General features: G+C 37.0%; 1 protein-coding gene across 2 annotated transcripts in view; it reads left to right on the top strand.

Moving 5' to 3' along the window:
- lpp (LIM domain containing preferred translocation partner in lipoma) overlaps positions 1–25,783 on the top strand; it is a 123,041-nt gene that overhangs the window by 9,932 nt on the left and 87,326 nt on the right. For both annotated transcript variants that reach the window (XM_087784449.1, XM_087784450.1), the window contains one exon: positions 21,893–22,071. In XM_087784449.1, coding sequence (XP_087640575.1) covers positions 21,897–22,071 — 175 coding nt within the window. In that variant the 5' untranslated portion in view covers positions 21,893–21,896. The remainder of the gene's footprint in view (positions 1–21,892; positions 22,072–25,783) is intronic.

The raw sequence follows: 25,783 nt of genomic DNA, 5'->3' as shown, positions 1-25,783 counted from the left end.
ATCGATTTATACTTTGACCTCTGACATCAAGTCATCTTATAAAGCTTTGTAAATACACAGTACATTTGTTTTGTGTTTTTAAACCAAACTGTTTTTGGAGGAGATCAAGTGTACAAGTCTTTGTTGCGTGTTGTATCAAACGAATAATAAAATGCTCAGGCTTAACTCTTTATTTCTCTTTGTTCTTGTTCTTATTTTATTTTGATTATATTTTATGAAAAATTGCTGTATTTGCTGTGGATAATTAGGAAAAAAACAATTTCAATAAAGTTCTACCTAACCTAACCTAACTGATAGGAGAAGATTTGATGGCACAGTTAAGCGCTAAAAGTCAATTAGTCAATAGAAGTATCTATAATGCTATAACAAGTGTATAGGAAGAGGTAAGGGGGCACTACAGTTTGTGTGCCAGAAAGAAAAAAGCTTTTGTCTCTCCACATGTGCTTTTACTTTAGTACTCTTCTCATGTCATCTCAAAATATCCTTCATTTGGTCCTGGGACTCTGTGACCCCCTCCCCACCATAATGCACTTTTTAACGGATCATCCAATTGTACATACAAGCTGGCGTGTATTGTGGATCAGTTCAGTTTTCTCCCACATGGACGTTTTGCTCAATATAGATGTCGTCCTTGTCATTTGAGCTCGTCTTTAGCTGGTAAAGCTAAAGCTGAGAGGTTGCTGACGTGTCAGGTTTGAGGTCACCAGTGTTAATGTCGGACAGATCTGGTACATTTGTCCCATTAAGCTCTGTAATCCTTTCACTTTCATTTGTTCTACTACAATTCAGTTAGGTAGAGACATAAACACAATTATAATGTCTGTTTAAAAAACTGAAAACAATATGAATTAAAAACAAAAGTGGCTTGTTTTTTTATATAGTTTTTTCCTTTTTGAATGTATTTTTTACATTTACAAATTTATTTATATATATAATATATATATATATATATATATATATTATATATATGTGACTCATTGTAAAACGTATTATCTTTAAAACCTTTGTTAACATAATATAGTTTATTATAAATTTGATCTATTTTAACTGGACACCACCAAGTTATAATAGAAAATAGTTAATTAAACTAACTAATTGACAACATACAGCACTTTTAAATGATGATGATTATCCTTTGAAACATGAAATCATCTATTTAAAAACATTTTTTTAAGTAGGCTTATGGTGTGTTCTTTCCGTTTGAGTGATCGTCTCCTTGCTGTAGTCACAACCTGAACAAGGTGTGAAGGATGAAAATATTGTTCGAAGATGTTCAGTTGAACCACTTCCATCGTGTTCGGGGTATTTGCCCTTAGGCAGGAATGTAGTGAACCCAGTGGTCCTGTTCAGTTTAGAAAAGCAACAGTACACTAATTGAATGTTGACATACCTTTCATGCTGCTGTTATAAATACACCATAAAGCCCTGGGAAAAGGCCAAGGTGTTTTCAGAGCCATGTATTTTTCATGGACTGGGTCCATGTTTTTTTCATTAGTTTGCAAACATTAAAGAAAAAATCAAACTGTTCGTTCGAGGAGCCCTTGGAAAGCATGTGTCCACAGCAAATGCATTTCATTTTGTTAGACCGCTCAGTGCTGAATTACTCTTGGATTAATCTGACGTTATAAAAGGACACTCATTGTGTAGTACATTCCTTGAGTATAGCTTAAAAGGTGAAGGTAAAAAAAAATAAATCAATTTTCTCTGTTAGCTAGCACTAGATATAAAAAACAAAACCCTTTGAGTTAGTTTCTAGTTTTAATTGATCATGTTGGATGAGTGGTTTGTATATTGCAAGAAATTGAAGTGGCACAGAATCAGGTATGTTTCAATTCTCCATGTTTTTAATTGCTAAAAGCAATGCATTAAGACTAAAACGATTTCCTACTTGGTTATGGACATCCAGAAATCAGTCTCTGGTAATAAAGTTTCCTGTACAACCAAAATAGATAGAACTGTATTGTTGTGAATAAACACAATGAATAGTTTTTAACCATAGCTCTTTTTTTCTGGTAAATGGCAAACTGTAAACTGTTATATGGCCAAAGTCTGAGTATATTTAACAGAACTGTAAGTAAGTAAGTAAGTAAGTAATATATATTTATATAGCGCTTTTCGAGACCAGGGTCACAAAGCGCTTTAACAATCAAAACAATACTCAAAACAGTACATACTTCAAAGATCAAGACAACACCGAGAACAACACAGGAGTTCGAGAAATTCAAGGAAAAGCCTGAACAAATAGAAACGTCTTAAGATGTTTCTTAAAGGAGTCAGTAGACTCCATCAAGCGCAAAGAGAGAGGAAGATTGTTCCAAAGCTTAGGAGCAACAGCCTGAAAAGATTTCTCTCCTCTGGTCCTGAGCCGTGTGCGTGGAACCATAAGTAGATTCTGATCCACAGACCTCAGAGACCGAGCTGGGGTGTAAGGCTGGATCAGATCAGTGATGTAAGGAGGAGCCTGACCATGAATAGCTCTGAAAGTAAGAACCAGAATTTTAAAGTTGATCCTGAAAGAAACTGGAAGCCAGTGAAGAGTTTTAAGGACCGGAGAAATGTGAGTTCTTCTACTAGAGCGGGTCAGAATTCTCGCTGCAGAGTTCTGAATCAACTGCAGACGAGACAGCTCCTTCTTGTTAAGACATGAAAACAAACTGTTACAATAGTCCAGACGAGAAGAAACAAACGCATGGATTACAAGCTCCAGATCATGTTGTGACAGCATTTTCCTAAGTTTAGAGATTTTTCTCAGTTGAAGGAAACAGTTTCTGGTCAGTTTTCTACAGTGTTGAACAAGAGACATGTCTTTATCAAATACAACACCCAGGTTTCTCAGGCTCAGTTTGACAGACTGACCTAAGTCACCCAAGTACTGACTCAACCCTGGAATCGTATCATCAGGAGCAATCACCAGAGTCCATTTAACAGAACCATGTAAGGTAAGGTAAGGTAAAACTTTATTGAAATTGTTTTTTTTCCAATAGCCAATACAAACAGCATTTTTTTTTAATAAAAAATCAAAAATAAATCAAAATAAAATAAGTAAAAGAGAAATAAAGAGAAAGAACACAATTACGCAATCTAAGTCTAAAGATAAAGACAAAGAACATACATAGATCAAAGAAAAACAACAAAGGATACAAAGACTAACATAGATCAGAACATTCAGATACTTTCACTCCACTCCTGCCCCCAAACTCAGAATTGTACAATTTTGTATTATTGTATTGTATTATGTACCCATGAATGAAAAACCTGTGCGGAGAGGGAACATGAAACGGGTGAAAAGTCCAACTAAAGAGAGTGAAACTCACATTAAAAAAAAAAATAAAGCCAATAACTCTAATCCTAATACATTGTTTTTTGCTTTATTTTTGATGTTTTGTTTATTATGTTCTATATCAGTATTGTAGTAACCACTACCTTTTGGGAATTTAGGTTGAATCAAACTTCAATACATTTGACAAAGAACCTGGTTGTCAGTTTCGTCTTTCTAAATCGCTTATTAAACTTGCAGGAAAAAGTGTGAGGGCGGCATCAACTGCAGTCCCAGACTACATCCTACCAATAATTACAATGCAAGTACAAAGAGATTTTTGCCATCCTGAAATGAGAAGCAGAGTGTAGGTGTATTAATCTCATTTCCTTTCTGCTTCTTTGTCTTGAAAGTTCAGACTTGGAAAAGAAGACCTGCCACCCTTTAAAAGAAAATAAAAAAAACAACAACTGTCATATTGACTGATGCCGATCCCGTGTAGCATCTGTGTTCCCACTTCTGATCCCTATAGTATCTGCCACTCAGTGGCAACGTGCAAACTGACACTGTCAATTTATCAGAACAAAAGCATTTTTTTCGCAAGAGAAATCCACGTATTTAGGCCCTGGAGACAAGAATCGTTCCACCCCCACCCTTACCTGTATCTAAACAGAATGTAGGACATTCACTGCACCAGAAATAGACATTTCAGTCACAATTATCATTTTCTGAATCTATCCCCTGCAGTCAAAAGTTAGTGTTTTCCTTCAAAAGTTACTGCTTCACTTTAAAAGCAACTTTTTGAAAAGTAAACAAGTGAATAAACAACGCACAGAGGAAGTAAGAGAAGACGCGCACCCAAGGATTAGAAGTTTCAAAGAAATAGTTTCAGTAATGATCCGGTTGTGAATTCCACTCTGAGGTTGTTTGTCCTTTTATTTTTCAGCTGAATATTTAAAGTAGACCGTGTTTCTTTCCAGGTGTGTGATCTTGTGTTCCTCTTAAGTGTGATGGAAGTGTTTGACCTCTTTTTCACATCATCAATTCATACTACCATGTTTTAGGTCCAAGAGTGGAAAAGGTTAATTGATGGAGATGCAGGAATCAATTTGTATATTTTCATCTCAAAACATTTTAAACACATTAAACAGTTTCCCTTTGCAAATCTCTATTAATTAAACTGTATAAAATAAAGGAAATTCAGAAATGACTGCAAACAAAAACTTAACTAGTTTAATTGTTAAAGAATATTTACTAAAACAAACCCATAATTTCGTTTTTTAAATTAATTTTAAATGCATTTTTTGTGATTTATACAGTCTTTTAACTCATTTAGTCTCCAAGTTCTGCTATTATTCCCATCATAAATGGAATAATAGAAATACAAATGGCTGCAATTCCTCCACATTCCAGTGTCTATAAGAAAAAGTGCAGTTTATCCTCGTGTGTTAGGCGGCGCTCTTCCTTACCCTCATTAAACCTTTGAAACAGAAGGAAGTATTTTTCTTTTTCATATTCATGAATGTAGAACAGGTGGACCCAAATGCTTTCCCTCCTTGTGTCTTGTGTCTTTCATTAATGAAGACTATCGGGGATGCTCTCTTGTGCTTATAAAAAAAAACAACAGACCATTGAAACTCCTGAATAATGAGATTTAATAATGTTCTCCTCCATAATGGGTTTTTGCTTTGCAGCTCATTATCATCTCTTAATGTATGATCACTATTCTTAAATAAGTGTCCTTAGAAACACACATTTCCTGTTGTCAACATTTGCTATGTCGAGACGACATTACGAGGATTTGTTCAGGTCAAGGTGTAACACTGTGCAGAGTCCATGTGATCAGGACTAGAGGAGGAAAATGCATCTTCAACATCAGCGTTTAGTAATTGAAGCTGTCGAAGTGATTCACTCCTTCTCACACCAGGGACTATTTTGAAGCGTGCACTTAAATATGTGGTTCTGAATTGTCTTTTTGGTCGGTAAATCCTAGTGAAAAGAAGGAGTGGACCAACATGTAATGTGGAATCTTGAACTTTAACTATTTCTTTGAAATCCTTCATGTGATGCAGGTAAAAACATGGTCTTAACAGGAAGATGTGAGGAGCATCTCTGCTTTGGCACTTCCGTGTTGATCCTAGCGGTATGTTTACAGCGTTGGTATGTTTAGTTTACATTTTAGACGGAGCTCCGCAAAGCAGACTCAACAGAGTATGTGCTTTTTAAGCAACAGTGAATACAGTTATTAAAGCCTCAAATGGCCTCTGGATTATCATCTTTGAAATGCACCTCTTCAAACAACAATGTTTGATTCTCATCAGTCAAGTACTGTGCTGTTCTGAAACACTGGTTTTAGACGAACGTAAAACTGTTGTACGGAGGTGACGGCGAAGCGGTATCCTCTGTCATCCGAGTGTGTTTCTTCCTTTCAACGTTGTGTTTGAAACCCTGGCTCTTGGTGTGAATGTCTGAGCCAGATTTCTTCAGCTCACACTAAATCGACAGATGACTAGCAAGCTGACTGCCAGCGGAATTTCAAGAACCGCTCAGCTTCTCTTTAGAATTCTAGTCTTAAACTCAATAGAGTTCTATAAATGATTAACTTGCATTCAATTTAACCAAAGAGTTGAGTGAAGAAATACCCATTATTGTTCAGGGAAGAAATACAAAAGCGTTCATGGAGTAGGACATTTCACTTTTCTAAAATTGTGCTTTATACAAATGTCTCTTATTCAAGGTAAAACAGCATTTTCCAAAATGTTAACATATTTTTCTAAATCTTAGAATAAAAGTTTCATTGGTGTTGGGGAAAAATGTATTTATTATTTATTTTGGTTATTCTATAATCTATAAAATAATCAACATTTAAAAAATCTAAACTAAATACGTTGTTTTTTTTATAACTAACTTCCTCTGTAGTCCAGAATAATAATTAAATGTGTTAAAGAACTCCCCCTTAAATTCCTCTCTTACCCTAAATTAAATGCATAATCTTTTAAATATTATTGCAAATGTTAGACATTAGACACATTATTAGTCGCAAACAACATCCTTTAACCCTTGTGTTGTCTCTTAGTAAGGGTGAATAACATCTACCACTGCATATGTATTTATGGAAGGTCGAAGGAGGTCGTTCACCTAGACCCAGAGACAACACAAGGGATACCACAAACGCATTTGTTTTTGGGCCTTTGGTTTTCCTTGACCCAGAGTAAACACATGGTTTAAATAAAAAAAAAGTAGCAATATTAGTCATAATCAAACTTTGATATTGCTAAATAATTAAATGTACTTATGATAAAATAATAATGATTAGGTGTTTGTTTTTATATATATATATTTTTTAAGCGTATTCTTCTCCTGTTGTAAAGATACCATTCTTGATGACAAGCATAATGGCCATCATTGTCACTTACGCAACCTGCAGCGTTCTATATTCATTCATTATTTTTCACACTCGCAAACCTGTTAAACAAAGTGGTGATATTCTGTAGTGGAATCTATCATCATGGGATTTCCCTCTTATTTACATAAAATGCTGCAGCTGTAGGAGAATATAGCCTGAAGTTGTGTCACAGGGGTAATATTTATCGGTTTTCTCCTCCGCTTGTGTTCCTTCCCATTTCCCTCTTGCTCGTCGTCTTCCTTCCTCCATTTATTTACAGAAGATTGCAGAGTTTCTGCTCCGTCCGACCTCAGCAGATTAAAGTTTGAGAATTGGTTTAGCTCAACTTCCACAAAATCCCGACAGTGAGAATGTAAAATACCTGAGAGGAAGAAACGCTGCAGGTCATTAAGAGGATCAACATTTTAAGGATTCAATTGGATTTATTTCACCAAAGTCATGCTGCAGAAAATATCTTCTGACAGTATGTTTAAACTTGTCTTTAGACGGTTCTTGTTATTCAAATTAAACACTAAATGCACCTTGGATAAAGGATTGTTCAATTTTCTTTTGTGAATTTAATGCTTATCTAGAAAAGTTTTACCAAAGATTATATTGCATGATTCGGTGTATCTTGTGGTCCCTTATACATATATTGGATTATATTTTACATCATTAAGTTTATCCTTCTTTCCCAAAAGCCAGCCAAACAATGATGTGGACAAGGATCCCAAGCGAAGGACTCCTCGTCATTCTGGTCTCCCCCACAACTGGTGTCCAACTAGAAACTCACACCGCTTTTACGTTTAAGGCTTTGAAAACACTCCCATGTGGTAATTTTAATCATGATTACAATATTATATTGTGTAAAAATGGTTGTCATTATTGTCTTGTGCATAACTGTGTAGCCATAAGATCCATGAACTTCACTTTACCTGCCATAAACACACAAAAAAGCAGATTTTAAACGATCAATTCATTTATTAAAAGTGAAGTATATGAATAGTTATTTTTATGAAAGTATTTGTTACTTTTGCAACAGATCTACCAAGACACACCCCTTCCAAAAACGACCACTTTTGTGTGTTCAGTCCAAAGAACATTTTCCCAGAAGTCTTGGGGGGATCATCTTTTTTTGGAAACTTTGAGACAAGCCTTCATGTTCTTTTTGGACAGCTGTGGTATTCGCCCTGGAACTCTACTATGAAGGCCACTTTTGCTTTCTTAAAGTCAAATTGTAAACACTGACATTAACTAAAGCAAGTGAGGTCTGCAAGGCTTTAGATGATGTTCTTCTGGGTGCTCTTGTGACCTCCTGGAGGACTTGTCGATTCACTTTTGGAGTAATCTTGGTCGGCTGCCCAATCCTGGGAAGGTTTACAGCTGTTTTCCGTGTTTTCATGTTTGTGTATAAAGGCTCTCACAGTGGTCCGTTGGAGTCCGAAAGCCTTAGAAATGGCTTTGTACCCCCTTCCAGACCGATGGATTACCTTGGATCGCTTCATGATGTGGGGCTTTTTGAGATCTTTCGGCCATTGTCATGTTGTCGGACATGTTTTTTGTGGAAGTGATTTCTTGATTGTACAAGTCCTGCAGTAATTATAATTATAATGAACTCGGCTTCCCAAAAATGTGTTTAATCAAAGTTCATTTGTCATTTAACAAGGGGGTCATTGCCTCTCACATTGGGCCTGGTTGATTTGGATGATCACTTAAAAACTGCATTTTGTATTTACTTCAGTTATATCTGTCTGATATTTTCTTGATTTATTTGATGATCTGGAACATTTAATTGTAGACGATGTGCAAATAAAAAAAAGTTGATACGTAAAGGGGCAATTACATACAATATTTTCAATACATGATATATTTCAAATCAGATGTGCAACAGTGTCTTTGTAGTAAATCTTTCTAGTGAAATTACACTTTTCTGACGGAGGCTCCTTGAGAGTACTTCTACGCCAGTAAGTCGAGGTTGTTTTTGAGAAGCTTTACAATAATAGCACTTGTCTTTTCATCAGTGGTGAGTTGTAGCTTTAGATGACAGCTGTGAGTAGCTTTCAACATGTTGGTACCTCAGAAAGGTAGCCTTTGTTTTTACCATCAAACTGGGTAAGACAGCAGTTTTAAGTAGATCATGTCTCGCTGAGCTGCGCTCCTTCACAACAAGGAAAGTGAAGCGTCGAAAACAAGTAAATGAAACGCGCTTAAGATGGAAAGATTAGATTAAAGCAGTGATTAAGTGCTTATGGGCTGAAATGGATACCCTGGCTGGATTTTAGGAAGTGCCAGTGAGTTGAATGGATTGGTTTTGAGCAGCAGCTGCAATAATCCATAGCGTCCAGTCAATTAATGCCGATGCTTTGTCAAAACAACAAGTTGAAGTTTTCTTTCAATTAATCCTCTTTTGGCGACCCGAGAGGCCCGAGTGAGCAGTGCAGGAGCCAGAGATTAAAGTGTACAAACAACTGTGCACCAGGATTCAAGCCTTAAAGCGTTTAGCTCGGATCCGGCTGATGCTGCACAGATGCTCCTCACCAAACAAGATTTGTTTTTCCGTAGAGTTGGTCAGAGATCAGATTAATTTAAAAAGAAGTAATGTGCGCAGAAACCAAGCGCGTCAGACTCGAGGTTCCATGAAACCACCCGTGTTTGTGCTCTCGTGAGACGGGAAATGACGTCGCATCTGTCACGAGTTTTTTCAACCGCTATCTTTGCCCCTGTTTTTATGATCCCAATCCACAAGAAAGACTCTTCTTGTAACGTGTTAGGGTGAAGGAAAGTAATCCATTTGCCATGAAAAATGGTTGAACAACCTTCAAGATAATGGGAAACAAAATGTGATCAAAATGTGATCAGGGAGACCTAAAGTGACTTTGGGTGAGTGAGATTAGATCAGTTTGTCTGGAAAAAAATCTCTCATCAATGTCTGATAGTATATTTGTGGAAATCACAAGATAAACATCCTACAAAGCTTCTTATTGATTCTGCATTAACTTTTTATTGTGTCTTTTTCTTGTTAAATGCATCATGAGCCATGTATTCAAATTGTCTTTTACAATCAGGATTGAATTTTTATGAATCGTTATTTGTGTTGCTTCGTACTTGCAGTGTATAAAGTTATCCTCAGATGACACGTTTTATTAATAAAATAATGTAGAAAAGATCAAGATTTTTTCCTTTTCGCCTCTTCTTTTCTTTTGGCATTTCCCATGAGGTTTTTGAAAACGGCTCAAGCCTTTTTCCGTTAAGTCTAGACGCTATGTAAATCATCCTCTCTGAACACACCTATTATCTTCATGTTCTCATTCAAATCATCTGCCGACCTTGTTGGTTTTTCTTCCCATTCATCTTGTTTGTCTCTAACTTTTTTTTATGACATGTCTCCTCACTATGTGTCCCAAACCATCTGGCCATTCTTTACTTCTTTCTCACCGTCGTCACACCCAATAAAAACCTCAGTATCTTCTCAAATGCCACTTTATTCTCGCATTGTTCATTTGACATTTTGTCTACACATGATCTTTTTTTTTTTTTTTTGTTTGTTGCTGCTTGTGGTTGATTAAATATTCTCGTTCAGTAACAGAACCGAGCAGAAAAAGCTTAGCTCCTGGTTTGTGTGTGTTTAAAAGAGTATGAGGAAACCTTGGCTCGGAGTGACATAATGAAGTTACAGGCCTAAAGCTCTCTATTGTTCTGGATCGGCAGTGTCTCGGTCCAGAGCGGCAGAATATAGAGCGGGTTGAAGACACTGTGTGGTGGCTGCCAACTCATCCAGGCTTGTGGAAGCGAGCGAGAAGTAATACCTATAAGTTCAGACAAAAGCACGGCGGATGTCTGTCAGAGGCTTTCATTGGGACAGGTTCAAATTGAAATGATTGCGACACAATTGCAGCGCGAAAGCTTCGGTCTGCTGTACCAGCGCAGGTATTCAACAAGCTGAGAAGAAATGGTCCAGAGCTTACGATCAATTATTTGCATTTGGATCATTGCTGAGCCGATTCTTGAGTAAAGTCAACCACATTCTGTAGACGGAAAACGTTATATGTGTATATATACAGTGAGCGAGACAAGGAAAGGGATTATATTCCCAAGCCTAAACCCAATATTGCAGGTTCTATTGTAGCAGTAGAGGATAAACTGTGTTCAACAGCTCAATATTTGAGTAATCGGGGTAAATTGAAGTCTCTAAAAATCAGGAAAAGTCTAAATTTACAGCTTGGAATTCAGAATTTGCTAATAGTTTTTCTCACCACTAAATGTGTTAAACTGTTAACATGTCATCTGGTGTAACTTAATGATGTTGTTTGTTTTGACGGAGGTTTAATTCAACAGCAGATTTAAGTGTTTTGAATGAGCGAAACTGTAAAGGTGTCGCTCCAGCAGCATATGGTTGAGGCTGTTTAGAAATCCTCTAATCCAGGCGCGGTACACTATAGGGATTATTTCCTCTGTGACTTTCTTCAGTGTTTATATCGCGCTACGCGCTTTTATTTAATTCTCGTCGGTTTGCGACGAACGTTGTTGTTGTTTGCGAAGGATGAGTCCGGTCATCAAGACGTAATTCCTCTGGTTTTGCTACGTTTGAGCAGTCGAATATCCTAACTCAGCAGTTGTACTGTAAAATCTGAAGTAGGGATTAAGCAAAAAATATGTTGGATTTTGGATGTAAAACCAAATGTATTCATGTTAATATATATTTTTTGAATTGAATAAACAACTTGCTGCCGAGTGTTTTCGTGTTATTATGACTAATAAATGCTGCTCTTAACACATTAATAATTTAAAAACACCCCTAACCATATAGTGTGTAAACTTATTTTGCTTTACATTACATATAATTTGTTTTCTTTTTTTTAACCCATGATGTTCTTTTGATTGGTTTTTATTATTAAAACCCAAGATTACATTTTGTCATGTGATTGTCCATATTCTATGTACCTTGTTACATGGTTTCAAAGCTATGTATATATGTTTTTTTTCTATGATTCTCATTCAGGATTCAAGGGTAAATGAAAATCTGCTGACGCACACATTTCCGACCAGGAAGTTGAGATTTTGACAGCAATAATAAAATAAGATGACATCTATCGGATAAAAAGTACAATTCACTTTAATGTTGAATTAGTGGGAACTGGGCTGGTTTCTCGGGAACAAGATATTCCAATATAGAGTTTGTGTATTAAATTAGGCATATTTTTTTCCCTGGTAAACTTGACTGATACAAACATATTGACCTCACAGGATAATGTTTCTCCTGAAAGAAAAAACTGGTATTTTCTTCAAAATAAATCACTTTGCAAACGCTAATAATCACTGCAGCATAAATTATATAGATTATTTTTTCTTTCCGTGGGCCCCAGTCTCAAAGGCCTTAAGAATTGTTACCAGGACCAGACCACCGTGGTCGAGGACCACTGAAATTGCACCATGGGAATTTTTGCCTGGTATAGCTGATGTAACCTGACCTTTGTGTTAAAGAAAAAACATGTATTCCATCCAAATCAATGATGTGTATAGAAAGGACACGCTGCTGGAGTACAGTATGTTTTAGATCATCTTAATGTCAAGTGTCGAGCGACATAACCATAAATCAATGTAAATAGTTAAATGCTGACAAAGATTTCTTTAAATCATATATTCCTTGTGTTAAATGTTGTCAGGATCTTTTAGCAAGTGTTCTTCTAGCCGTGGTTGTTGTGTGATGTGCTCACAACTGTCAGTCAGTAACCTCCCGGGACCCAGATAAAATAAACACCCAAGACGGTGCATCTTAACACTCGCAGTATCAAGGAGCACATACTCTAGTCATGCAAGCCACGCGATTCTTTTTGATACATCCCAAGTCAACACAGGCTGTCAGTCAGCATTAAAGTCAGATTCTCATATTTACCGAAAAGTTGTGCTGCTGTCATTAGGGAGCAAAGGCCAAAAACTCAAGCAAACTACACAACAGCTGTTGAAAGAACGTATGATGATTCAGATGGGAAGTGTTCATTTGAACGCCATTGCTGATATCTTGTCAAGTGGTTCCCCCGGTGATTGTGGTGCAAAGAAGCCGCGTGGTTCAGAAAGAAGAAATAAGCCAAACTTGTTTCACTTTTTAACAAGCTCGCAGAAGAAGACCCTTTTTTTTTACACACAGACGTGTCTGCATGAATCTTACTATAGGATGTAAATAAGCTCCAGTCGTTAACGCCCATGATCAACACAAAACAAATCATTGTCTATCAATTAATTGTCACAAACCTCAGTCACTAATATCCTCTTTATTCTTCTTTTATCTCGTGTGTCTGCTCTTCCTGTGTCCGAACCACACGAGTCAGGCTTCTCCAACTTTGTCCGTAAACTTTTCTACATGACTTTTCCCTTTTATGATCTTGTCTTTCTTAAGCAATCCCATTTGAAGCCTAAGCATCTTCAGCTCTTCTTATTCGGCAGACCTAATGTCTCTCAATTATAGAACATACTGTCTTCTGCTACTACACACTACTAACCCCAGTGTTTGTGGCACCGTAGACTGGTTTAATGTCATTCACATTATTTTCATGGACGGACCTTTTAATAAAAAAAATAAAAAAAATCGAATGGAATGATTGGTTCGAAACAAATGTTAAATCCATGAAAAACATCTCACAAATAACTGTCAATCAACGGAGCCCTGGACTGGTTTTCCTGCAACATGGTCCCATATAAAGTTTTTGTAATATACAGGATTTTTCTTTTAGTTAAAATGACCAGAATAAGAATGTTAAATTGTCAGGAGTCCAATGTTAATGTTGAGTTAAAGTAGACGTTAACAAATGTCTGGTGGTCACTGGCCTGGTGGTTTTGATCCACTGCCATAGAGCTTCCTTAATGCTCAAGCTGCTACCCTGTTGATTTTTTTCTAGAATAATGCATATAGATGAAAAAATATATACATTTAAAAATATAATTTTTCAAGCCAAAGCCTCTGAATGCTTCCTTTCAATTACTACCGTGAGCGCACACCAACATCATCTATACGAATGTACAATGTTGCTCTGGTCCCCAACCCAGTTTTAAAGATTTTTAATTTGAAAGAGATCCTAATTTTCTCTCAAGTAAGCTTGTCAAATAAGCCTGTAAACTATCCAAAATAACTTAAACATAAACCCAATATGGAAAATTAGGGTTTCAACGTCTATTGTTTTATTCCCGATATTTTAGTTTTGCTGTGATAATCATGAAAACCATGTCTACATTTAACTGATCCGCGGTGCAAAAACAAAGGTTGCATCCTCCTCTAAACATTGTCTTGTACCTTAAAAATGTAAAGAAGGGTTCATAACGTTTAATAAACATTCACTCATGCAAACGCATGTATATATGGTACAATGTGTGCAGTAAGTGTGACTGATGGATCCACCTCAATTATGATTTTTTTTTTCCCCCCCAAGTCTCAAACCTTAAAATGAAACCACAGGAGCCACATTTTTTTTTTCTTTTCTGCTATTCCGACTTGTTGTTTTCTTCTTCTTCCTTCGCTCAGGGAGATGGCGCATATGTTACGGTGAGGGGGAGAGGTGGGGGTTGTTACTCTTTGTAGTAGTCACAGTTGAGAATCTCATTTGTAATGGTTATCAGCCACTTGGAGTCTTCACAATAGCTAATGGGGAAAACAAATTTGTATTCGCCATGTTTATCATTTGATTAACCTTCATATTATCCTTTTGTGTAATTAGCCTAATTATGTGAGGCTTTACACAGAATATTTGATCGCTCCTAGTTCAAGCAGAACCGAGCCCGAGCTCTCTGGCAGGCATTAATTGAGCCGTGTAAGCCAGGTGACGGAAGTGGAACATCGTCGTCTCAATTGGAAGACGTCGACGATGAGATTTATTTTTTAATTTGCCAAAGTTTACGCGGCTGCTCCTTGTCTGATGTTCTTCAATCTCACGTTGCAGATTTTAAGTTGTTATTGAATGTTGCACACATGTCGAGGTATAACTTTTCTTCTGGATGCTAAAGCTTAAGTTAGATTGGGATAAAAGATGCATGCCCTTTTCTGTGCTCTAAGAAATAATTGGGAAATCATTCCAAACTTTTTTTTACATCATATTAAAAACTTCTGAGTCAGGTTTTCTTCAAATCTTACACAGTGATTTTGTTTTACAGGGGAAATTTTGCCAAAGTAAATAAATGTATTGGGTTTTCCATTTGTCTTTTGCAAGGAAAGTAGAAATCACTAACCTTTTTACTGAAAGATCATTTAATCCATGTCAGTAAATACTATTTAACATCTAAATACAAATGTATACATAGTTCACCCAAAACTCACCCTCATGTTGACTTAGGGTTGAGATTATTTTCAGAGTAATACCTCCATACTGCTTGTCTTAATGTCCGTCTTATTGTTCGTATTGAAGCCTTGATGAGATGAATTGTTCCGGAAACAAATAAATAAGTCTATATTTTACGCTTTTGTGTGGCAGATGTTTAAAGACTAACAGCGATGTAAATGGGAAGTACTCCGGATGTACTCACAAGATAAATATCACAAGCTCGCGATGTTTACCCTTCCACTGGGTGCCAGTTGCTACATTAAAATGAACATACATTTTTGTTTATGACTCTAAAAAGGAATGGATAACTCTGAAAATAACCCTAAACCATAGTAGACACGAGGGGGAGTAGAATATGAAAAAAGTTGAGTGGTGTTCAGTGAATGGATACGTTTTCTCAAAACTGTTCATTCTAACTTTTCACCAAACTGGATGTAGACTTGGGTTCCACTCCTTTCGGATTACAAGTCCTGTCGCAGCTTGGACAAAATTCGATGTGATGGAGACCCTCTTCTTTACTAAGTTTCCTCACTGCTGCTTTGACAGCAACGAAAAGGTGTTTTTGCCCCTTGGCTTTCTCGCTTGCTGTGTCAGAGTTGATTTGTGTTTGAAAGCCACAAGTGGGGTTGGATTTATTTACAAGTGCTGGAGTCAAGACTACATGGTTTACCACCTTTCTTTGTGAAGTGATTTGGGGTTGGTTGGAAAGGCTAAAAAAAACCCAACAGATCTTAAACGTTAACTATGATGCACTGGAAATTGCTTTTACAAAGATTAAAATGTATTTTATTGAAACATAATAATATTAATATATTGTTTTGGTTTCACTGAGAGTTTAGGCCATTGACATTAAAGTCGGCACACACACATGCAAACATGCACACCAACAGTTTTTTCTATATAAGGATAAAACACTGGTCACCAACCAGCGTGCTGGGCCTCGGTTTTGGTCTTTGAGGAATTGATTCACCCAAAAATATTTATATTATTTCTGTTGTATTGATCATTGCAGTCTGCAAGGTTTGAATTTAGAAAAAAAAGGCTTATTTCACATCAAAAGATGCTTGTTTTGGTCAAGTTTGCAAAATAAAAAATAAATAAAATAAGCCTGTAAAAAAGATGTATAATGTTTAATAGAAACATTTATATATAATATAATACGATTTTATGTGTCCGCACTAAGTGTGATTGATGGATCTACATCAATTATTGTGCGTGTATTTCACATACATCTTTTCTATCAACTAACTATATAAGCAGAAGTATATCAATGATAACATTTGATGATCATTATACTTTAACCATCTGACACTGCCCACAGAATGCTTGGCCCACACTCATTAAAACTTCGACATCAAAGTAGAAAGTTACATCCAGCTCATTGCACCATTGTCGGCTGGGAAAAGGGATGCATTTGAAAATAAGTTCTTAAACACTGGAATTTTAAAAATGTGTTGCAGCCCAGACAAAAAAAAAATCAATTTGAAATCATTCTTTCAAAACACCCTATTTTATTTACATTATGAAATATATTCGACCCAGAGTTTTGGAGGTTAAATCCCCCCCCACTTTTATTACATGGTGGCGTCTATGCACATGAACATCAAACCTGTGACCTGAGGGGGGAAGGGTTGTCGTGGTGTGAACTAAAGAGCAGAGTCTTATCTTTTTACAGTCTGCTGGTGTTGCTTCTAAATGCAAGTGTGCGAACTGTCAAACAGCCACTGTATTAGGTGTGAGAGGGTTTGTGTACACAGAGCACGACAGGCAACTGACAAAATATATGTTCACACTACAAAATATATTGTTATGCCCAGAAAATGGGGTAGGTTGAAACTGACATTTGCTTTGCCATGCAATTTGACTTAAATCAATTTGGGGTTTTATGTAAAGACTTAAAGAAATGAAATTTTAGGGGGTCTCCCGCTTTCATGGAATGCCCTACTTTTGAAGACCTCCTGCTGTGGATCAGCTCATGTCCAATGTTTTACTGTACTTAATCTTATACATATTTTATTGGAGTAGTCCAAAAAAAATATTGCTTATACAAACTAAGACGCACTATATTGCAGTTGCCAATGTCAATGTATTTCAGACACATTTGACCCAAATACAGTTTTAACATGGAGGTTTACACAGCATTTAACATTGGAACCTTTTTTTTCCACTTGTCACATTCTGCTTGCATATTGGTATTATTATGGTATTATCATAATTTATATACTCATTTTGTATGTTATTAAGAAGGCTTGATATTGTCACTGGCGTTGCATCTTTAGCAATATTTAAAATGAGAAAATCTCATATCGTGTATTAACATTAATTTATTTACCCAATTTCTTGCCCTTTATTCATTATGTCATCACCACCGCGTACTAGTATGTCTTATTTCTTAGTGAAATGAACTGAACTAGAATTTAGTTTTAGGGATTAGGGACATTTTTTTTGTTTTCCTTGAGTTTTTAGAACAGTTTTAAAGGTTGTGTCACTTTGTCAATTCCTCTACTACTTTTTCTTTTCATGTTTTTGTCACATGTTGTAAGGTCTTCATCGCCACTGCCACCTGCTTATTGATTATCAATTTATTACAATCTGATATTTCAAATGCTAAAAAAGCTATTCAATTGTGTCAATAAAATGAATGTAAGATAATGATATTTAAAATCTTAACTTCTGTGGAAATTATGGTGTTATTGAGCTACTTGCTTCATTTTACTTCAATATATTGTTCCTTAAGTGTTTGTAAAGATTGACACAACATTAAAATTCACACAAGATCCAAGTGTAGTTTAAACTGTAGCAGTCTTCTCAGAGTGAGTGAAGAGAAACCGTGGACATGCCAAAACAAATGAACTTATAACAAGCAGGTTAAAAAAGGAGAAAGGAGGAACCAATGATATTCATGGATATGATAAATAAGTTGTTGTGTGTGAGGATGAGCAAGATTTCTTCCTCGTGAGTAGATTTAAGGAATCCACAGTGTACTGTTTGCAGTGTCCATGGTCCATAACACGACCTGCCTGGTGGCCTGATGCCTTGACACTCATATAGCACCTCAAGTTTAAAACTTTCATCACTTGAAAGAGGTCCAAAACAGCTCTTTGCTTTTATTAATATGTCAGCGCAGCAGAAAGTCATCGCCCCGCAGTACGTTTGGCCGTGCACAGAACACATCTCGAGATCCATAATGACCACTTGAACTCCCTGCTCTTCCTCTATTCTCAGATGCAGCATGTTGGAAATGAGTTCTTGTTTGTGTAATGTCACATTAACCTGTTCAGCCATTCAACCAGCCCGCTACGCTTAGCAGGCCCGATGCTGGAAGACTGGAGCTCTTGCAGATGCTTGCAGAACCTTTAATTTTTAAAGTGTTTTCATCTGCATGGCTGAACCGCTGCACGTTGCGTCACGAACCATCAGTGCTAATGCTGTTCGCCTACCACCTCTCTATTTGGTTTGAGAAATCTGCCAGCTAAAGTGTCTCCATCCTCATCTCTTCAGTATCTCTCTGAAGTGATGTTTTGATTGGTGCCTAGTCAACCAAGCGCTGTGTAGTTTTTACACAACCCTTCTCTTGGGACGGTGCCAGCGCTCGGAGAAAAGTAGCCTAATTTCACCTCGGATTGTTTTCCTCCTTCTATTATGAATCAGCCCCACCTGCGATAAATATTCCAACACACACCACAGTGTTTTTTGAAAATGATTTCTACATACCTATGTTCGTTTGAAGTCCTTTTACTTTTTCATTTAGTCAGTTGTTATTTATAACTGGACAAATAGTAACACAATTTGATAACTTAATCTTTACATTTCTTCCTTTTTCATGTCAATAGTAAACCTGTGCTGGTAAGAATTCAATATAGAATCTCCAAGCAACTGTTCCTCCTCACTTTTCTGTGTTGGTGACTCTCACATAATGCTTCTCGGTCTGTTGCCTGCATCTCACAAGTGGAACAATTGAAAACCACCCTCAACACATTAAAACCGTTTTCCCACATTAAATTCAGTCTCGGAGCCGCAAAGAACATTTGCTAGAGAGCATGTCATGCTGCCCCCCCACCCTCCTATTCCCCCTCACAAAAAAATATCAGTGAACCTTGACAGTTAATGTTAGAATTCAGTACTCTCTGCGGTCGTCTTTCTATGGCTTTGTTTGATAGCTTACTTGGTGGTTATGAAAGATTCATGCTGCAGAAACACCTGCAGCAGTTCCTCAATGACAGCTGTAAAGGAGCAGCGGAGCAGTTGTGCAAAGACTGTCGTTTTCCTGGGGAATAGCAGTCAGTCAGTCAAACATGGTGTCACAGCTTTGTGAGTCATCTTGCTGCTGTCCAAGTCCTCACTATTGACTTCCTGTAAATCCTCCATTAGGGCTCACGCTGTTGCTCTGGTGCAGCCTCTGTGTTTTGTGCGTGTGGTTAATTAAATAGTTGACATTTTGGTGATCACATGTTTCTAGTTGAATAACTTTTGCTTACTATTTGTTTGTAGTGCTGCAGTTTAAATCTTGATAGGCAGATTGATTTATACACATTTAATTTGTCTATAGTGTAGAAACAAGGGAACTACTTTACGTTGATCCGGGAATTAAAAGTGTCTATTGCTTATTACATATATTTCCAAACATTACTTAACTTTTTCCCAAGTTGACCTTCTTAACTTTGTTAAAAAACATGCTTAGACAATGATCACATTTGTATCCTAATGTAATTTGTCTTATACAACACCGAGATAACCAAACCCGATTTGGAGTGACGTCTTAAAAAGGAAACCACAACCTTTGCTGAGGAAGTTGAAAAATTGAGACTGTAGAATGAATTTCCTTAAGTGATGCAATGTCGCTGACGAATAATCTAGTCGTCTTTTTACTCATATACTGGAAGAAAGGATAGTTAACGTGTACGTGACCATGTTCAAACTGTTAATTTTACAATTGTTATAAAACCCTACCAAAGAAATACTGCGACCATGAAACGTCTCTAAAGGTTAAACTGAGACAAATCATAAAAGATTAGATCCTTCTTTAATCCTTTTTCTTGTGGAGCTGCTGGTGCTTTCATCAATTATTTAATTAATATAATTTTAAAATGATAAAATTAAATTTGTAAAATGATTATTTATCTTTTTTAATAATCTTTCTCGTTGATATATTTTAGAAACAAATGCCACAATGGTTATTTTAATAGAATACTACAGTTCAATACAGTACAAACTAATCATTTATTTAATTGTTTTAAAAAAAAAAACGTAATGCCTACTTTTTTGCGACTGGTCAGAGGTTGTGTTCTGCTTGTTACACCAGCAGAGCTGGAAGGAAAACTGAGTTGAACATTTAAAAAAACGTGTATAATTACCGGTACCTGTGAATATGGTTAAATAATAGCTTAAGACCTTTTTTCTATCTTTTTTTTAATGACTGTGGTTTAATCCGATGCAGTCGCCCACACACATCAATTTAGTGGGTAAGTTGGAGAATTGAAAAATATATATAAGAAAAAAATGTGTATAACAAAGCAAAAAAAGTTTGATTTATTCTCTTATATGCATATGTAGGAACCAAAGGATCCAGCTGTATATTCAAACCGATTATTAAAAACTTATATAATGTAATAATTGGAAGTTCCAATTCACCATCTCCGAACAACTATACTCAGATTTTTTTCCCCTTATTTTTTTTAACCTACTTTTCAGTTTCTTAGTTTGTTAGCCGTCTGTGCGGCGTGAAATGAAAGCCTTTGCATTGAAAGGACAGGTGGGTGTGAGACACCTGCGCACATGTATAAACCGCGGTGTTAAGAGAGAAAAAAAAAGCCAAATAAGAATCATTCAGGCGACGGGACGAACCAGGATTTCAGCAGATATTAAAAGATGATTGTGCGTGGGCTTTTCTGCTCTGCCTCACTGAAGGAATGTAAACCCTGCATCAGTCAGATGGAGGATAATAAACAGCAACACATCAGAGCACGGCTCAACAAACACAAACAAAAAGAAGAATGAGAGAAAAAGTGCAGTGCATAAATAGTTCAAATATTTCAAGTGATTTCAGAATGCGATGGTGAAATACTGGATGTTTGTGTTCTCAGCCGCTTCCTTTTCTCTTTTGTTTTCCTCACTGTAACTGTATCAACCCATAAACCTCACCACACATGACACGTTATGAACAAATTGCAGACATGATGGAGGTTCAATATCAGTCAGAGTTCGCGTTAAAAAAAACAACAAAACAACTTTTCATGTCTTCTTTGTATAAAATGGATTGTCTGGCCTAAAATTGTTTTATTCATAGCAGCACACGTAAGATCATGGAGGTTGCAGCAGCGTTACAGCATCCTTCAATATGTCTCTTTCTTTTTCAACGTGTGCGTTTTATCTGGTATGTCAGCATGCTCTGAATCATTGTTCCTGTTTAGTCTACAGTGACTTCCTGGTTTCAGTTGCAACCAACGGTTTTAGTGGTTCACGGTGGCAGTCGAGTGTGTATCACTCTTAATTACTCATCATGTTGAGATGTTCTCTGACCTTTAAATGTAGACCAAGATCTACGATAAGTGTTTAGATAAAGTTCAAGTGCGGCCTCTGAGTTCTCTTGTGAATGTGAAATGACCCGTCATTATCGAACAAACGGAGAGAAGACAAAGGTGCAAGTCTCATTGAAAAATGTTCAGTTTTCCATATGTGGTGTCTCTGTAAATTTTGTGGCACATTTTTTGTTTGATTGTTGCCCTTTTTTCTAAAAAATCCAAGCAGTCTACAAAGTGATTTGTTGACTTCATCTTAAAACTAGATGTTTGTTCAGCTGTAGCCTGGAGTTCTTGTCCATCATGACTATGATACACCTCCTGACCCCCTTGGTTCTAAAACAAAGGGCCACAGAGTGTCCGTGACGTCTTCAACATTGTCTTCTCCATCAGTCCATAACGCTGGCATTTGTGTCTCTCTTCTCAGAACCATGTGGAACAACGGCAACAGTCAGTCCGGACAGGTGACGGCCAGAATGGAGACCACTCCCTTTTCGGGGAGTTCCAGCATCTCGGTGTCCCAGCAACAAACGCCCAAAAAGTTTGCCCCAGTCGTCGCACCGAAGCCAAAATTCAACCCATACAAGCAGACGGGAGATGCAGCAGGTAAGAGCCTTGGATTTATATCAGGATTCCACACCTGTCACTTTAAATATATCTTGGCTGGGATCCATACTTCGTAAAATGAACACACTCTTGACTAAAATGATGTAGAAACTTTTTTTTTTAACTTGACAAATTAATGCCTAAGATATATTTAGCTACAAATTTGACCTTAAAACTTTATTGATGATCCTGTTCTCCTTCATTCGAAATTGATATTTTTCCATTTAAACCACTTTCACACATCTAAAAAGTGATTTATTTGTATAAAGGAAATGTTGTTTCAATAAATGTGTGACTTTGTTCTACCTATATTTTCTGTAAAAGGCAATAATCTTGATTCTTCTGCCCAGTATTTACATGGATTTGGTGATTTGGTCAGTTGGTGTTTGTCAGTAATAGCTAAAAATGATCAGGCAAACAATGGAAAATCTGAAATGCTCTGAGCTCTTAACATGAGGCAAATATGATAAGTAATTTGAACATATAACAGCCTCATAAATTATACCCGTTTGCCTCCTTTCAATTAACAATATTTACTTTAAATACACAAGTCATTTAATTGTTTTTATAAGTTACTTTTCTTCACAATGCATGTCACATCTTCAAAACCCCGAGCCTTTATATAATTGGTAAATGAATGCAAAACTAATACTGTTTTAAATGAGAAGCGTCTTAGCGAGCGCCCCCTCAATACGCCTATAGTTGAATATAAGGGTACGACAAAACACTTAATTTAAAGCTATGTATTCTTCATCACCTCTCCTCTATTTCTTTAACTTGAAACGCTCATTAAAATTGAGCAACAATCCCATCGTTCATAAAAAGCATATGTTGGTAAACGATCTCCCACCGACTCCATCTGTGTTATCGTGTACCTCAAAGAAGTGGAGAAATTGCCAAAATTAGTCGGACAACTTTGAGGAGGCAGATGCTCGAACGCCACAGTGCGGCGGTGATGATGTCACCGTCGTGCTGTAACTATTGAGATCATGGAGAACAAATGGTATTGTATAAAGTTTGTCATGTAATGTCTTCTTATGCATCGCTCAAGACCATGCCTGAGAACATTGAGTCTTATGTGTCATAATGGTGGAGTGAAGTGAACTAACAGTCGTTTAAATCCATCAACGGATGTCGTAACCGTGGCTGGTTTTTTCTACCCGAGAATAGTCGCGCTTCCATGATTGAAATTGTCGTTACCTTTTGCGGAAGCATCAATCTTTACATTCACATACACTGTGGCATTTATTACACAAACTAAAAATTCCAGATTCCTCCTCAGCATTAAAAAAAAAAAAGAGCGCTCTGTAAATATTCATTCCCCTTTTTAAGGATGACATTTAAGAGGCATTAATGGAGTTGATTCCTCTGATTGGTTGTCAGTTTTTTCGCTTTGAAAAAATGCAGACGTCTCCACTTGTCAAGAGATAAGACATCTTTATGAGCCGATTATCGGGGTCTCTTATATTAATATATTTCACGTCTTATGTTTAACCACGGGGACCGTCTGATGTAAAATTGAGGATTAGCATAAAAAATGAGGGACAAGTCAATTTGGCACAGTGCCTCTCCGGCTCCTTTGTCTGCAGGGGGTCAGTTTAAAGGATGGAATGAGCAGTCTGAGCCTTTTTTTCCTTTACCGCGAGAACAAAGATGCCGGTGCGTACGGCCCAGCACCCTGCTAGTGAGGAACGCCTTCACCTCTTTTTGGAAGGACTTGTTCCGATTAACACCACAGCAGGAGAGAGGGCAAAGACGAGCAGGTCTTAGAGAGTTAGCATTCAGGCAAAATGACTTACTACAGATCCGATTTGAGGGTTTAAGATGATCTCGTATGGAACATGTGCAGAAGGAAAGTTGGTTTAATGAGCGTGCAGGGAGACTTGTCGAGCAGCGTGAGGTTTTGTTTTTTATTTGAGACATTTTAGACTAGATCTGTTATTCTGGTGTGACCTCAAAACCATTTTCTACCACCTTTTCCCTAATGGGGATTGTGGGGGGCTAGAGCCTATCCCAGTTTCTTTGGGTGAGAGGCAGGGGACACCCTGGACAGGACACAGTCCGTCGCAGGATACGCAGCCATTCACACACACACACACACACACTCGTATCTACGGACAATTTCCCCAAGTTCCCAATCAACCTCTGTATGTTTTTGGACTGTGGGAGGAAACCGGAGTAAACCCACGCAACAAACTCCACAAGGTCACAAGTTGGCTCCCTCCTGACCTGGAGGCGAATCGGCAACCTTCTCGGTTACTAAATGTCACATTGGTAATCAAATTTAAAATAATTAAGTGTTGTTCTTTATTTGAAATCCAATCGGTTTGAAGTGCAGTTGTTGTGGCTCTCAGCAGTACAGTGAGGGAGCCTTGACCTTTCTCAAGTTGGTTAAAAGTACACAACATAATTAGCAGCCCAGTGGTCATGTGAATCTTTGTATATTAAATGGTAGGTCTTTTTCTGAGTGTCCTTTAATACTTTTTGGAAAATCAATTGGGGGAAAAACATTTCTTCAATATAGGTTTGAGTTTCTTTTATGGAAATGTTTGGTGGATTTTCCTTTTTTTCCCTTTAAGCCTGCCTCCATAGAAGATGTCTCCAGACCCATTTAATTCACATCCTTAGTAAGTGTAAATTCAGACACATAACCAACATCTAAACAATTTTTTTTTAAACTTTGTATGAGTTAAGAATGATAAACAAAATGTCATTATTTAAGGCTCAGAGATTTTCAGCTGTCCTGCTATGACTCCTATTTAGATGTGAAACCTGATCAGACTCTCACATTTCCAAATATGTCTCTAAAACTGGTTCATAATCGTCATACATGATTGTTATGGAATAATTAACACACACATTTCAGTTTTATCAGAACAACGTCCGTTTTCCAAGTGCTTTGAAAGATTTGCATTTGCTCTGGTTCTATTTTTATACATTGAAATCACACATTAAAAGTCACATTTTCATCTCAACAGAGTTAATTCACTCGCAGCTCTCATCCATCGCCTTTATTAGCAAATAGAGACTATAACGGCAAATAATATCAGAAAAACATACTTCTAAAATAATCAACATATGTATAAAGCTTAAGAAACTAAGAACAGTGAATAAAATAGTATACAACTCAAGGGTTCTGCTAAAGCGACAGCGTCTCTTGCCTCCGTCAACAACATTGGACAGCTGATGTGATATGAAGCATATGAGATGTAGAAGGAAATGTTGGACTCACTGCATCTCTGACTTCATATATCATGATGGTTATGCAGTAGAAAAGACCTTAAGTGCGCACATGAAGGATGCTAAACACCTTTCATGCATCACAGGTCCCATTAAAGTATCATCCGATGTTCATATCCTCGTGTTATCCAGGGAAAGATGCAATAACCAGCTCAGTTTCTGCTGAGGATTGGCATGACAGGTATGTTCCGCTGCTGCTTCCTCTTTTGAGGGTTTAAATAATCTTTATTACCAATCACACTCAACATCATTTGATTTAAGATAAGATAAACCTTTATTCGATACTTTATGTACCCACTGACAAACTTTACGATGTCTGTCGCAATTTCCGGAGACCGAGAGACGGCGCTTGGAAAGTTGTTTATAATTGTTATGATTAAAGATGGATGCAACTGACAAATATTTAACTCTCAACTGCTCTACAACTACTGATCTCTCAGTGAAGGTTTGAAGGGGAGGGCAACTCGGTAAA

The sequence above is a fragment of the Callionymus lyra genome, chromosome 2 (genome assembly GCF_982586985.1).
Source record: "Callionymus lyra chromosome 2, fCalLyr1.hap1.1, whole genome shotgun sequence".
NCBI classification, from domain to species: Eukaryota; Metazoa; Chordata; class Actinopteri; order Syngnathiformes; family Callionymidae; genus Callionymus; species Callionymus lyra.
This window is presented reverse-complemented; position numbering and strand designations above follow the sequence as displayed.